Source organism: Notothenia rossii (genome assembly GCF_949606895.1).
Source record: "Notothenia rossii genome assembly, chromosome: 7".
Taxonomy (NCBI): Eukaryota; Metazoa; Chordata; class Actinopteri; order Perciformes; family Nototheniidae; genus Notothenia; species Notothenia rossii.
The window spans coordinates 22,828,274-22,840,605 of record NC_136905.1 but is presented as its reverse complement, the minus strand read 5'-3'; the positions used below and the strand labels follow the sequence as shown (position 1 = coordinate 22,840,605).

Below are 12,332 nucleotides of genomic sequence, written 5' to 3'. Positions count from 1 at the left end.
GGTTTTCTTCTGCAGATCGAGATGGCACAGAAGCTCCTGAACTCTGACTTGGCCGAGCTGATTGGGAAGATGAAGTTAGCCCAACAATATGTGATGACCAGGTAGCTTAACTAGTTACAATATTGTATTAGTAATGCCTAGTAATGCAGTGCTTAATGTTGACATCATGAAGTTGCTCCTAGTCTGCGCACTGGTGAAGCACACATTCCTGTTATGCCCTTTTTTATTGTTTTTTTTAAATATATTTGTTTTAAGTCTTGTACATATTTATATTGCATTGTTTGAGATATCTGTAAACCAAGTTTTTATATTACACAACCTCACTGTGTATATGACATTAAAACCTTTGAACCTTCAACCAGACCGAGTTAAATGGGGGCAGAAACAGGGGGGAGAGACTATCCTCTATATGTCAATGTACTAACAAGACACAAACTTTAAACTTAAGCAATGGCGCAAAAGCTTCAGAAGCTTCCAAAATGAGTATCTGGAATGGAGGCACTTTAATAAAAAGGAAACTCATTATGCTTTTAGAGGACATATTTGAGAGAAAACTGTATAAACAGTGGCTTTAATATTGTACTAGTCATGTCTCCCATTAGTTGTATCTGAATAAGTAATCTTTGAGTGTGTGTGTTCTTCTGCTCTGTCCCAGTCTGCAGCAGGACTATAAGAAGCAGATGTTGACAGCGGCTCACGCTCTTGCAGTTGACGCCAAGAACCTATTGGATGTCATTGACCAATCAAGGCTCAAAATGATGTCCCAGTCCCGCCCACACTAGCCCTACGACAGCTGAGCTGACCAAAAGGACTTGGTCTATTATTTAAAAGAGAAGGCATCATTCTGGTAACTGTTATCAATGGAAAATTAGAGTTACGTCAAGTGAGAGTTATCGGAGCTGGCTGCTTTATGTCAAAGGAGAACGGCTCTGATCTTTGTCCATGAAGAATCATTAGATGTTGTATCCTGTGTAAGCCGAGGTCTTCTCTCCACCACTGTGACTTTCGTAACACAAGAACAGTGCAAATCACTTCCTGAATCAGGGACCTGGCAGCTTCGCACTCTCTGGACTGTAATATAATGATGAGAGGAGGAAAAGCAAAAAGGAGAAGATTTTAGAATTATGAGACTGAGAAGAGCCTGATTCCTGGGTTCAAAGACCACCAACAGAAACACTATCTTGGGATCTATTTGGATCTGGAAATGTTGACACCTGGTGAATTAGTCTTCGTCGGATAACACTCAAAGCCATCAGACCCTGATCAGACTGCGTTTGATCTGCACCATATCTGCATGAGCCGTCAGCCAGCAGCCATTATCAGTACATGTGTGGATATCGTGTGTTGTGACCCCTGGATGTGACATTTTTCCTTTGCTGAAATACCTCCACATCGCCTTTGATTCTTCTGAATGGGCACTTCCAATCACATGCTCAGCTCCCGGTGCTTTGGGTGGATGCAACAAGGACATTCACAGTAAAGACAGCGAAGGCTTGGTTTGGAGAAGCAGCCTCCATCGCTCCTCCCGTTTCTCTCCTCCATCCACTCCCGTCTTCCCTCCGTCCCACCAGGTTTTATTTATAGACTCAGACATTGCAGAGGAGGAGACGGAGGGAAAGATGGGTATTGAGGACAGTTCTAGAGGCGGTCTGCTGCCTGAAGAAGAAAAAACACACTTTGATCGTCTTTTTTCTCTATTTCACTCACTTCCTTTTGACTTTTTGTTATCACTGTTCCTCTCTTTCGTGACGTCTTCCTCAGCTCCTCTCTGAGCCGGTTTTTACAGACTCCAAAATGTGAAGAATCCAACTCTGTCTGTGTAAACACCGCAGTCAGGAAACACCCGCCTCGCACTCAATTTAGTTTAGTCTTTTTATTAGCTGGCTCCATGTTTTACGTGTTCACAATCTTCTTCCTTTTTACTGAAAACTGTTTGTAACAAGCAGATATTCAATCCCAGCATTGACTCGGATGAGAGTTAAAACAGAAAATAAAGAAGGTGGATTTTGAGGATTCACTCTGAGTGACTTAATACTTCCAATTTGTCCTGGAGGCAGAAAAGGACATCATGTCTCAGACTAGTCACTGGGTGTCTCATCTCGTTTCTTCCTCCTCATCGACAATCCCAATTTCATTCAGTTCATCAAACAAGACTGGTGTCATGCTGTCCCCTCACCCATTGGTGTCACAAAGTGAATTTACTGGGGACACAAATAAACCTCACAACTGGAATTTCTGTGCTTTGAGTTTCGAAGTTACTGTCAGGTGTAACTCTTAAAATATGTTCCTCTGAAAACAGTCCCCAGGGAAAAACACACACACACACACACACACACACACACACACACACACACACACACACACACACACACACACACACACACACACACACACACACACACACACACAGTGGAGCCACATGACTGGAACTTGTCTTGCAGACACAAAACACTGAACTGAAAAAACAGCAGCCCACACGTTGTGTCTTTGTTAATAGTGACCCCACATGGAGTATGACATAATTCTATATGAAATATACTGGTGGCTGTACTGGTATAGCATGATATACTGGTATGAAGAAGAGCATATTTGCACAGCCCAAAAAAAAATATCGTACTTTTTTTTAACTCTATTTTACCCAGATTTGATCTCCAGATTTAGGCAGCAATTAAACTGTTATAGGGGTTGAAAAAAAGGTTAAAAAAACTATCTATTTTATCTTGTCGTTGCGTAAATCTGCTCATGTTGGTATCTTGTAAGCTATACTGGTGAACCACTGGTGAATTGTACAGAACTAGTAAACACTGGTTTTTATTTTGTCTTCTGGGCTACATCAGCCATCTTGTCAAATAGGAGGAGGAAAAAACAATGAAATAAAAAAAGATAATGACGAAATTGAAGTCAGATTGTCCACATTATTTTCCATTAAGAGGTTTATTTGAAAACGTTACATTTTAAGCTTTATATCTCCAGTAGATAAGATATATAGATGCATTTTCTTACTTAATTGTAAGTTCTACAGTGGGTTACTTTAAGTTATTTGAGTTGCCTTCAAACCTTGTATTCTAGACGTTTTACACAGATTTAAATGAATTGTAAAACCTGAAAATGTCCTTCTCTGGTTTCAAAGTTGCAATTTTGTATCAGGAATAGGAATTATTTGAAGTCTTTTATTACCAAAAATTAGAATTTGGTAATAATTGCACTAAAGTTTTCAAAAGGGAGAATGAGGTCTTCCTAGAAAATTCTGCATATAAAATGTAAGGTTGCAGGCAAGACAAACTGCTGCATAGTTTATGACCCTCTGAATTCATTTTCCGAGCTGTAGTTTTGTAAGAATAGTACAGCCTGAAATTCCTCAGATTTCAAAGGAAATATATAAGAGCCATATTGCATTATCTATGAAGGCTTTCAAATATATTAATCAGTATTCATAGGAAGGTCAGGATGTAATATATATGTTATACTTGTGAAGAAAGTCTTAATAAGAAGCTTTGTATGTTTAGAGCGTAACTCCAACTAAAGATCATACATTACATAAAATCACTATTGAGACATAGACATGTATAAAAATACTTTTCTATACAGAGCAGCAGTGTAACTCCCACATCGTCTGACAGCATTGGTCGTACGACTCGCTGACTCAGTGTGACAGTAGTAATAAAGCAGCTGCAGTTAGCAGCAGCAGCAGGGCGGTGTGTGTGTGCATGGACTCTGCTCCGCTGAAGTTACAGAAGTTGAAGCTGTTGCAGCAGTTCACGATGTTCCCGTTCCCGTTGGAGTCGACCGAGGTGGACCCGGCCGCTCCGTTGCAGGTCGCCTTACTGGCACACGACTTTGATATGGTTTTCTTAGTGCCTGAGACACACAGCAGGTTATTAGAGTGAATCATTATAGTTTCCCACATTTTGCACAGGCTAAAGTTGAAAATATACCATAATAGACCAAAGCTGTAATACTCTAATAAAACAAACCCTACTCTCAGCAGGGCTGCCAACATTTGAGTTCAGCTTGGAGTGAGATTTTTTTTTTTGGTGAACCTAAAAAAGAAACGTTCATGTGTACAGTGTTACAAATGTATTGAACATGTACAAACTAGGGTTTCCCATTAATGTACCGGGCACTACAGTGGAATACGCACAGTTCAGTAAAGTTAGAACGATATTGGCAGATTTGGATTTCACGGATCAATAACTCATGAACAAAACGTTATTCAGACACAAATTACGTCTCCTATGTACCGTGGTAAGACAACAAACTACAATCACATGTTGATCAAAAAAAGCCAATATGCAATGTCCTCCGAGCTGGACACATTAAATTGGTCTCTTTCCGCAGCCGGAGAAGAAACAAGTGCTCAGGGACCGTCTGCAAAGTGCAACTCCGAAAAAAGAGAATACAATAATATTCAATCACTTCACTATTATACAGTATATTTCTACCAAACTCACTACACACATCAATAGTTTCCTGGTGGTCATACTACAGCAGAGAGTTTGGAGGAATGTGCCTTTGAATACTTTTGGGGAATATTTATAATGTAAAATCATCTTAAATAACTTTACTATTAGGCCTATACAGACAGTATATTTCTACCAAACTCACTGTTTGCATTGTTGTTGTTAGCATCTGGTTAGCTAGCTGCGCTAACGGATATTAAAAGCTGTTTCTAAAACAAGGAGAGGGAGAGCTCTGTCCTGTCAGACTGAAAGAGATAAAGCTCAGTGAGGTAAGGGACTCTCTGTTTAGATAGTTAACTTTAGTCTAGTTATCTCAGTGGGTCTCAAACGTTTTGGTCACCATTTATGAGAATAAATGAAAAACAGTTATACTATATGACAGTAAAACAAGAATACAGTTTAAAAGGTGAGTGATTTGTAAAATATCCATAAAGAAAAAGAAAATCTGTTTACAGTTCTGTTTCATATGGGTGTTGAGAGATGTATCCTTAAATTCATGTTGCTCTCAGTGCACCAGGTTGATGCATTTAACTTCAATATTTAAAAAGAAATCTTATAAAATAGCACTTTATCTCTGCTTACACCTATATGGGTCATTCTACAGAAAAGGTGGAAGTGCTGTCACTTACTTTTGCAGACACCAAAATACATGACGTTGACCTAATACTCACATTCATTATATATGTTGAATAAATAGAGATTGTCTTTGCAATGGTACTAAATACAAAATTAATAAAAAATGGTTTTATACGTAAATTGCAATTTATTTAAAATGCCAAGTTCAAGGAATTGCCTTGTCACTTTGATCATACATGGAAGTGGAGCCTATAGTTTTAATTTAAAAGATTTTTTTTCCAATAAATAAATCTAATTTATATTTACATAACATTACAAGCATTAAATATAACACTGAAATGGTAAAAAAAAACGCAAATTATTATTAATAATATCAAATAAATGTCAGTCACCCAAAATTACGTCATTGGTGTTCCTGCTACACAAAACGCTTTTATTTTTGAAATAATGTACTGTCTCTGAAGTGCCTCCTGTAACAAGAGATCATGTGAGGCAGTGCAGTGGACAAAGACATAAGGAAAGTCAGATACTTCTTACTTTGTTTGTTAAAGGTGTCATTTTATCTTCAAAATTTACGTGCGTCTTTCAAGTCTGTCATTAGTGTTACTCATTGCATAGCCCTAGGGGTGAACATTTGAATGGGAAAATGTATTGTATTGAAGAGTTAAACGATTTTGATATTGACTGAAGCCATATTTGGTCTGACACATTGCAGCCATTTTGTTAAAATGGTAGTGTTTTCTCCAAATTGTCACTGGTGTTACCGTCACTGGTGTTACTCTTCTTCCTGGTAACCCGTAACACCAGTGACATTCCTATACAAATAAGCATTGTATAAAGTATACAAATAATTAGAAAAAATAAAAATACTTTAAGCTCTACTTGTTGTGGATTCATCAAGTTAAGAGTTAGTTATTGCTATTTAACAGGTTTTAGATGTTTTTAGAAGGAATATATTTCAGCAGATTTGTATCACCCAGATTCCACCTTTTCTGTAGAATGACCCATATGCCATTGTATAGGCCGTGAGCTAATTATCGAGCCTTCATTGTAAGAGTCCAACTTTACTGAACTAAGCCAGTTGACCTTATTTCTCATTTCGTAGACCGCTCGGTTTGCTGTTCCTTCACTTTATTTGTATATTTATATACATTTACTTTGGACGACAACTTATCGTGAGGAAAGGCAAGTGTGGCGTGAGTGCGTGAGATATTGGTTAATTGCGTGACTCTCACGCTCAATGCGTGAGTGTTGGCAGCCCTGATTTAGGTCAAATAACATATTTTACGTAATAGCTGGATCCTAAAAATCTGCGGTTCTTTACGTTCATTGACAGGATTATGACCAGAGTCATTTAGTTTTTCATTGTTACCTGCAATGTCGACGGCAGTCATGCATGTGTCCAATGGCGCAGAACATGTCTTATTGTTGCTGCTGCCGTTGCAATCTTCATTGGTCGGCGCAGAATTGCACACATAGCAAGAGATTGACAGCCCTGCAGACATAAGGACAACAGATAGACAGAAATATGAGATTTACAGTACACAACATGATATAGTACGTCTCTTGATAAATAAATAAAAACGTTATATAAAAGCATAAGGTCATCATGCTAACCGAAGTAAGCCAAGACAAGCAGTTTTAGAATGTGTGTGTCACGTTTTGACATTTATATATGCTGTTTGGTATGGTTGCTTATCACTGGTAAAAGTTGCATATTCCTGAAATGTAATTAGAGTCCAGGGGAAATCCTGATCTGTGTAATTAGGTCTTGAACTTAATGTATATGTTCATTCAGACAATCGTAGGTCATCATGCTTTATAGCCACAATTGTCTTGGATTTCGTTTTTTCTGAGAATGTGACGATCTTAGTCAAGAGTTGTTAGGGTCTACTACTCTACTTGAACATATTTTGAGAATTGGTATGAAATATGACTATAGCATTTAATAAACGTAATAGCATCTAGTCTTTGTGACAGGAATGCAGATATTACTTAATTTCCTCTTCTCTAACGGTGTGAGCATGAGCAGTCAAAATAAGGCTCCTGTTTGTCTGCTCGTGGAAAAAAGCCCAAATTGAATATGCACATTGACAAACTGCTAGACATGTTCACTCTGCCTAAAGAGCAAGACAATTATAGAACTGTTTATGATATTATGGGCGACTGTGGCTGTGAGGGAGTGTGGTTGTCTTTCAACCAGAAGGTTGTGGGTTCGATCCCAGCCCATGCAGTCAACATGTCGATGTATCCTTGGGCAAGATACTTAACCCTGAGTTGCTTCCGATGGCATGGCCAACGGTGTGTGAATGTGTGTGAATGTTAGGTCCTAGAATAAGGTACACTGCTCTGTATGAATGGGTGTGAATGGGTGAATGACATGTAGTATGTAAAGCGCTTTGAGGGTTCGTAAAGACTGGATAAAGCGCAATATAAGTACAGTCCATTTACCATGATAGACTGTAAAGTCACATACAAACATCCCCAAACTAGAAAGACGGCAACTCCCAATGACAGCATTGTTAAAACTTGTCAGGCTTGCTTCTATAATTATAAATATGATTGAAAACAAGGCAACATACTGTTCCTCCCATTCAGGTTGTTGTTCTGCTTTCTTACCTCATAGCAAGAGACCAAAGGCGCTAAAGACTCTGTGTCTTAGAAAACATACTTAACCACTTACACAAGTTAATTATTAATAATGTAATAACTAAATAAGATCAGTACTTTATCACAGTGTGAAAAGGGCACCAATCATCTTTAGCAATATTACAAGATGTTAAATCCCCTCTCAGCTTATGTTCCTTTAAATAGTTTGGACACAGTTAAGGATCATTTATTGTCATTTTTTAAAAACAGGTTTTACAACGAGATACACCAGTAGCATACAGTCAATCTATGCTACACAATAGAGACATGATGAACAAAACCATAAAAACAGTAGTGCATTCAGGTAGCATATCTTAATGTACATTCATATTTGAAGACATTTTTAAAAAATATTAACAATGATGATAACTTTTAACCAAGTATGTTTGACTTCACTATAGAATTCACATTTTTCATCTCGAGGCATTCTATATTTTCGTTTGTAACTGAAAGGGACTTTTTCAGAGTGATGATTTTAGTTTTTTGCAAACCTTAGGCTAAAGCCCTCTGGTGATCACCTATAAGAACTATTTATAATGTCACATCCTCTGAGCTAAGCCCCGGGTTTGTAACCAAAAATGTGTAGCCTCAAATGAGTGTGTTGGTGAGACAAGCCCCTAACCCTTCACATCCTACCGTCCAAACAGTCTGATCTTAGCTTACCTGAAGGGACGAGGACGGAGAGGAGCACAAAGCTGAGCAGCATCTTCATGTCAGCGGTGAGTGTGTTTCACCACCTGCCTCTGCTGTCAAACCTGGTGTCTCATGCTGTGGGTGTGTCTGTGTCTGTGTTTGTGTGTATGTGTATGTGTATGTGTATGTGTATGTGTATGTGTATGTGTGTGTGTGTGTGTGTATGTGTATGTGTATGTGTATGTGTGTATGTGTGTGTGTGTGTGTGTTTGTGTGTGGGGGGGGGGGGGGGGGTGTGTGTGTTTGTGGTATCAAAAAAGTACACGTCCCACCGTCCGGGACGCGTTATTTACAATATCGGACAAGTAGATCTTTCAATTGACTTGTCCGGCGGACACGTGACGTTTTTCGCCCTGATTTATCGACAAATTATTGATAAATTCAGTTTACAAAAGGCAGAACTCATTCGCAAATTGTACGTGTCCTCCATTGTTCGTTTAGAAATGTTAGTTTCGGTTCTGCTTGTCGATTCCTAAGGAAATGCATCTCGCCGCTTTCTGTACAGTTAGACGGGGGCGGGGCGGGGCGGGAACTGTAGCACAGTGGCAGGGTTGGGAAGCAAAACTCGGTTCCGAGTAGGAACAAGAAATAACAATTGTCCGGTCCCGGGATTGATAAGAGTTGTGAGGAGAGGAAGCAAGGCAGAGCCCCGCGGACCGCAGCTCTCTCTCTCTATGCTCCGTATCAGCTGATCGCTGCATGGTGCAGCTCAGCGTCTCTCTCTCTCTCTGTCTCTGTCTCTCTCTCTCTCTCTCTCTCTCTCTTTCTCTCTCTCTCTCTCTCTCTCTCTCTCTCTCTCTCTCTCTCTCTCTCTCTCTCTCTCTCTCTCTTTCTACACACAGCGGATCCGCTGCCCGTTTAACAGCCTCATCTTTGTCAAACTTTCTTATGTTCTTTCTCTAACACGTAATGAAGGTTATTAAAAGTTTTAGCTCCTGTGTTGTTAATATTGACCGCGATTTCCTTTATGAAGTGAAGCAGCCTCCCTGTGTCCTCGCGCTGTCCTCACATCCCCGGACCCCCAGACTCGGAGGAGCACAGGGATGTCAGTATTGTTTATGAAGCAGGGTATAGAAAGTAAATTATTGAAATGAAAATACTATTTATTTACTTTTACAAACAGTGAGCAGCTGGGCAGCTGCAGCATGTGTATTGCAGGACATGTGTAAGCGTCTTTGAGTTTTAGAAAAGTGCTAGGCCTATAGGCTATAAATATAATGTATTTTTATTATTATTAGGCCTATGTGTTGGACATGTGTGGTTGGACCCTGTCTCACAGGCAGGTTGCAGTGGAACATCAGAGGAGACTGGGCCAATTGTACATTCTCAAACTGCACCACTTAGAACTAACTAAACAATGCAGAGATTATTTTTATATAATTGTATTCAATAACCGTAATATATTAAACAGTATGAAGTGATTTGTAAATAGGAATAGAGATTTGACTTAATGTTTTCATAAATATATTTTTCTCCCAGTTTGTCATGGGACTTATTTTTACCCTCTCAAAAACCGGAATCGAGAACCGAAAATAACTGGAATCGAAAAACAGATCCGGAATCGTTCAAATCCAAACGATACCCAGTAAATATATGCAGTAAAATCTTACCGCTCACTTACGTTAGCGGTGTCGTAAAAACCGTGGGAAAATGTAAAATACGATGGCGAAGAAGAAGATTCCAGTGGCCCAAATTTGTGTCCATTCTGGACAAGTGAAAAATGTATTCGGACAAGTAAATTGCCAAATTCAATTGTCCATGGACAAGTACTCTCTAAAAACATTTTCTCACACTGTATCTATTGTTTGTTTTACAGAAGCACCACGTCACCGCAGTTCTTCCCACATCTTCAACTACTGTAGTGTTACTGGAAGCGTCTCACAAATGTCATGTGTGTGAGTGTGTGCGTGTGTGTAGGACATTCCTTGATTTCGCTGTGGTTTCACAGATACTTCACCTTCACCAAGTGTTTTCTTGTGGTGCTGAAACAAGTATTACATTATGACTTTCAGTATGTCCGGCTCAACCTGTGCTGCAGGGCTTCTTCACGTGTTTACTTTATTTGTCTTTATTCTTTATAAGGCTGGCTCTCCCTTTTATATCTAATAATAGCCTGGATAAATACATCTAGTACGACAAAGTACAGAAATAAGAAAAACAGGAGTAAGGTTTAGACATTAAGACATCAAAACTTGTACGGATATGCATAACAAAGTGAAAGTTGTTGCTCATAGTGAAGTAACAACAGAATTATCAATGAGTAAAAGTATACTATTATGCAGATTGGTCCATTTCAGAATAATATATGTGTTTTTATTAGAATTATTGATGCGTTATAGTGTTTAACAAAGCTGGTGAATATGCAGCTAGTTTTCATTCCTTTGTATACTGCAGGGAGCTTGTGAGTCTCAAGGTATAACTAAAGTCTGATTAAAGTGTTGATTATATTTCACATAATTTATCAAAATCTGCAGGGTGGAAGTACAAAGTAGCAAAACATTTAAATACTCAAGTAAAGTATAAGTAGCTCAACATTGTTCTTAAGTACTGTACTTAAGTAAATGTACTTAGGTACTTTACACCTCGGCTGTAATTCACCAATTTCATAGACCAAGAATATTTAATAATGAATATATTTGTGAGTTGTCGCCCTGATACCAATTCCAAATTTATATTTCAATTTCGTGCTTACAGCTTGTTTTCGATGCTCTTTAGTGGCAAAAAAACACATATTATTGCAGTTTTTTAATTAACATGAAACCGCTGACAACATTTCTGAAACGATCTTGCAGCCCGACACAAAACTAAAATCTAAGGTTGTAGATATGCTGGTTTATGAAGGTGTTCTTTTTTTGACAACATTTTGATGAAGTCCACATGCCTGAAATTATTTGAAGTTACACTGGCTCTTAAAAGCATTATAGCACAACTATTTCCATCTTTAATGAACTACATCTTGCAACTTTGAAAAGATAAGAACATACCTTTACTAACCAATAAACCCACCCCACCCCTGAACATTGACTGTGATCCTAAATACTTTGAAATAAAAAAAACACATCATATAGGCCCTCCCTGTCAAATAAATAAATACATCAAATGTTTTCACTAGATATATGTGAATTGCAAAAATAATGTATTATTTGAAAACATTTGCAGGACTCATGGCACTCATTACATCCTCATATCTGTCATGTCGCATATGTTCAGTTAACAGAGGAATGTACATACCCAGCGCAAACACCCAGCGCGCGCGCGCGCACACACACACACACACACACACACACACACACACACACACACACACACACACACACACACACACCCCAAGTAAACATCTACGTCTACACTACAGGCATCAAAAAATGCTTTCAACGCTTCGCCCATTCACTTGAATGGGGTGACGTAGAAGATTTTTAATCTTCGCCGAACTGCATTGTGGGGAGCATGGCATGGCTTTGCAAGCATCACGAGCATCTATCGGCATCAAAAGTTGAACAATGTTCAACTTTTGAGGCTCGATGCTTGGCATCAGCCAATGAAATCCCGTTTATGCAAATCCCGCCAGTGCAAGCGCAGCCAATCAAACCGCGTGCAAGCTGGGAGAGCCAGACCGCAGTTCATTTCCTCATATTCCAAACGAGATATTACGGTAGCAAATCACCCGGTTCTTTACGACCGGAGCTATCTACCGGGATACAAACCGGAGGAACCAGGCATGGAGGGAGGTGGCAGAGACAGTGGGTGAAACTGATCGTTTTTTTGCCTGTTTGGAGAGTTTATATCCAGTTTACTTCGTTTTAACATTGCTATTGCTTTGTATGTCGGGGGCGGGAGATTCATGTGATTGGTTGCTCGCAAAAAATCGCCAAGCTTCAGACACGCCCAGCTCCAAGATTTTTTCATGCCTGTAGTGTAGACGGGCCACACACTTTTTCTAGAGATGCTCTGTCA

The 12,332-nt window shown here is 39.1% G+C and overlaps 2 protein-coding genes across 15 annotated transcripts in view; one reads left to right on the top strand and one right to left on the bottom strand.

Moving 5' to 3' along the window:
- The window catches only part of LOC307046202 (focal adhesion kinase 1-like), a 68,543-nt gene extending 65,648 nt beyond the window's left edge, over window positions 1-2,895 (top strand). For all 14 annotated transcript variants that reach the window (XM_079692457.1, XM_079692458.1, XM_079692460.1 and 11 more), the window contains 2 exons: window positions 16-101; window positions 656-2,895. In XM_079692457.1, the coding sequence (XP_079548583.1) occupies window positions 16-101; window positions 656-782 (213 nt within the window). In that variant the 3' untranslated portion in view covers window positions 783-2,895. The remainder of the gene's footprint in view (window positions 1-15; window positions 102-655) is intronic.
- Window positions 2,896-2,901: 6 nt separating this feature from the next.
- LOC307046205 (uncharacterized protein) lies at window positions 2,902-8,550 on the bottom strand. Its single transcript, XM_079692467.1, has 3 exons — window positions 8,349-8,550; window positions 6,409-6,531; window positions 2,902-3,858 (listed from the first exon to the last, which is right to left on the bottom strand). The coding sequence occupies exons 1-3, from the start codon at window positions 8,395-8,397 to the stop codon at window positions 3,644-3,646; spliced, it is 387 nt and encodes a 128-aa protein (XP_079548593.1). The 5' UTR covers window positions 8,398-8,550; the 3' UTR covers window positions 2,902-3,643.
- Window positions 8,551-12,332: the final 3,782 nt, after the last annotated feature.

Coding starts and splice junctions, on each gene's coding strand:
- LOC307046205 (XM_079692467.1), bottom strand. CDS start 8,397: ATGAAGATGCTGCTCAGCTTTGTGCTCCTCTCCGTCCTCGTCCCTTCA. Junction 6,532..8,348: donor CTCCGTCCTCGTCCCTTCAG/GTAAGCTAAGAT, acceptor TTATGTCTGCAG/GGCTGTCAATCTCTTGCTAT. Junction 3,859..6,408: donor GACTGCCGTCGACATTGCAG/GTAACAATGAAA, acceptor TGTGTGTCTCAG/GCACTAAGAAAACCATATCA.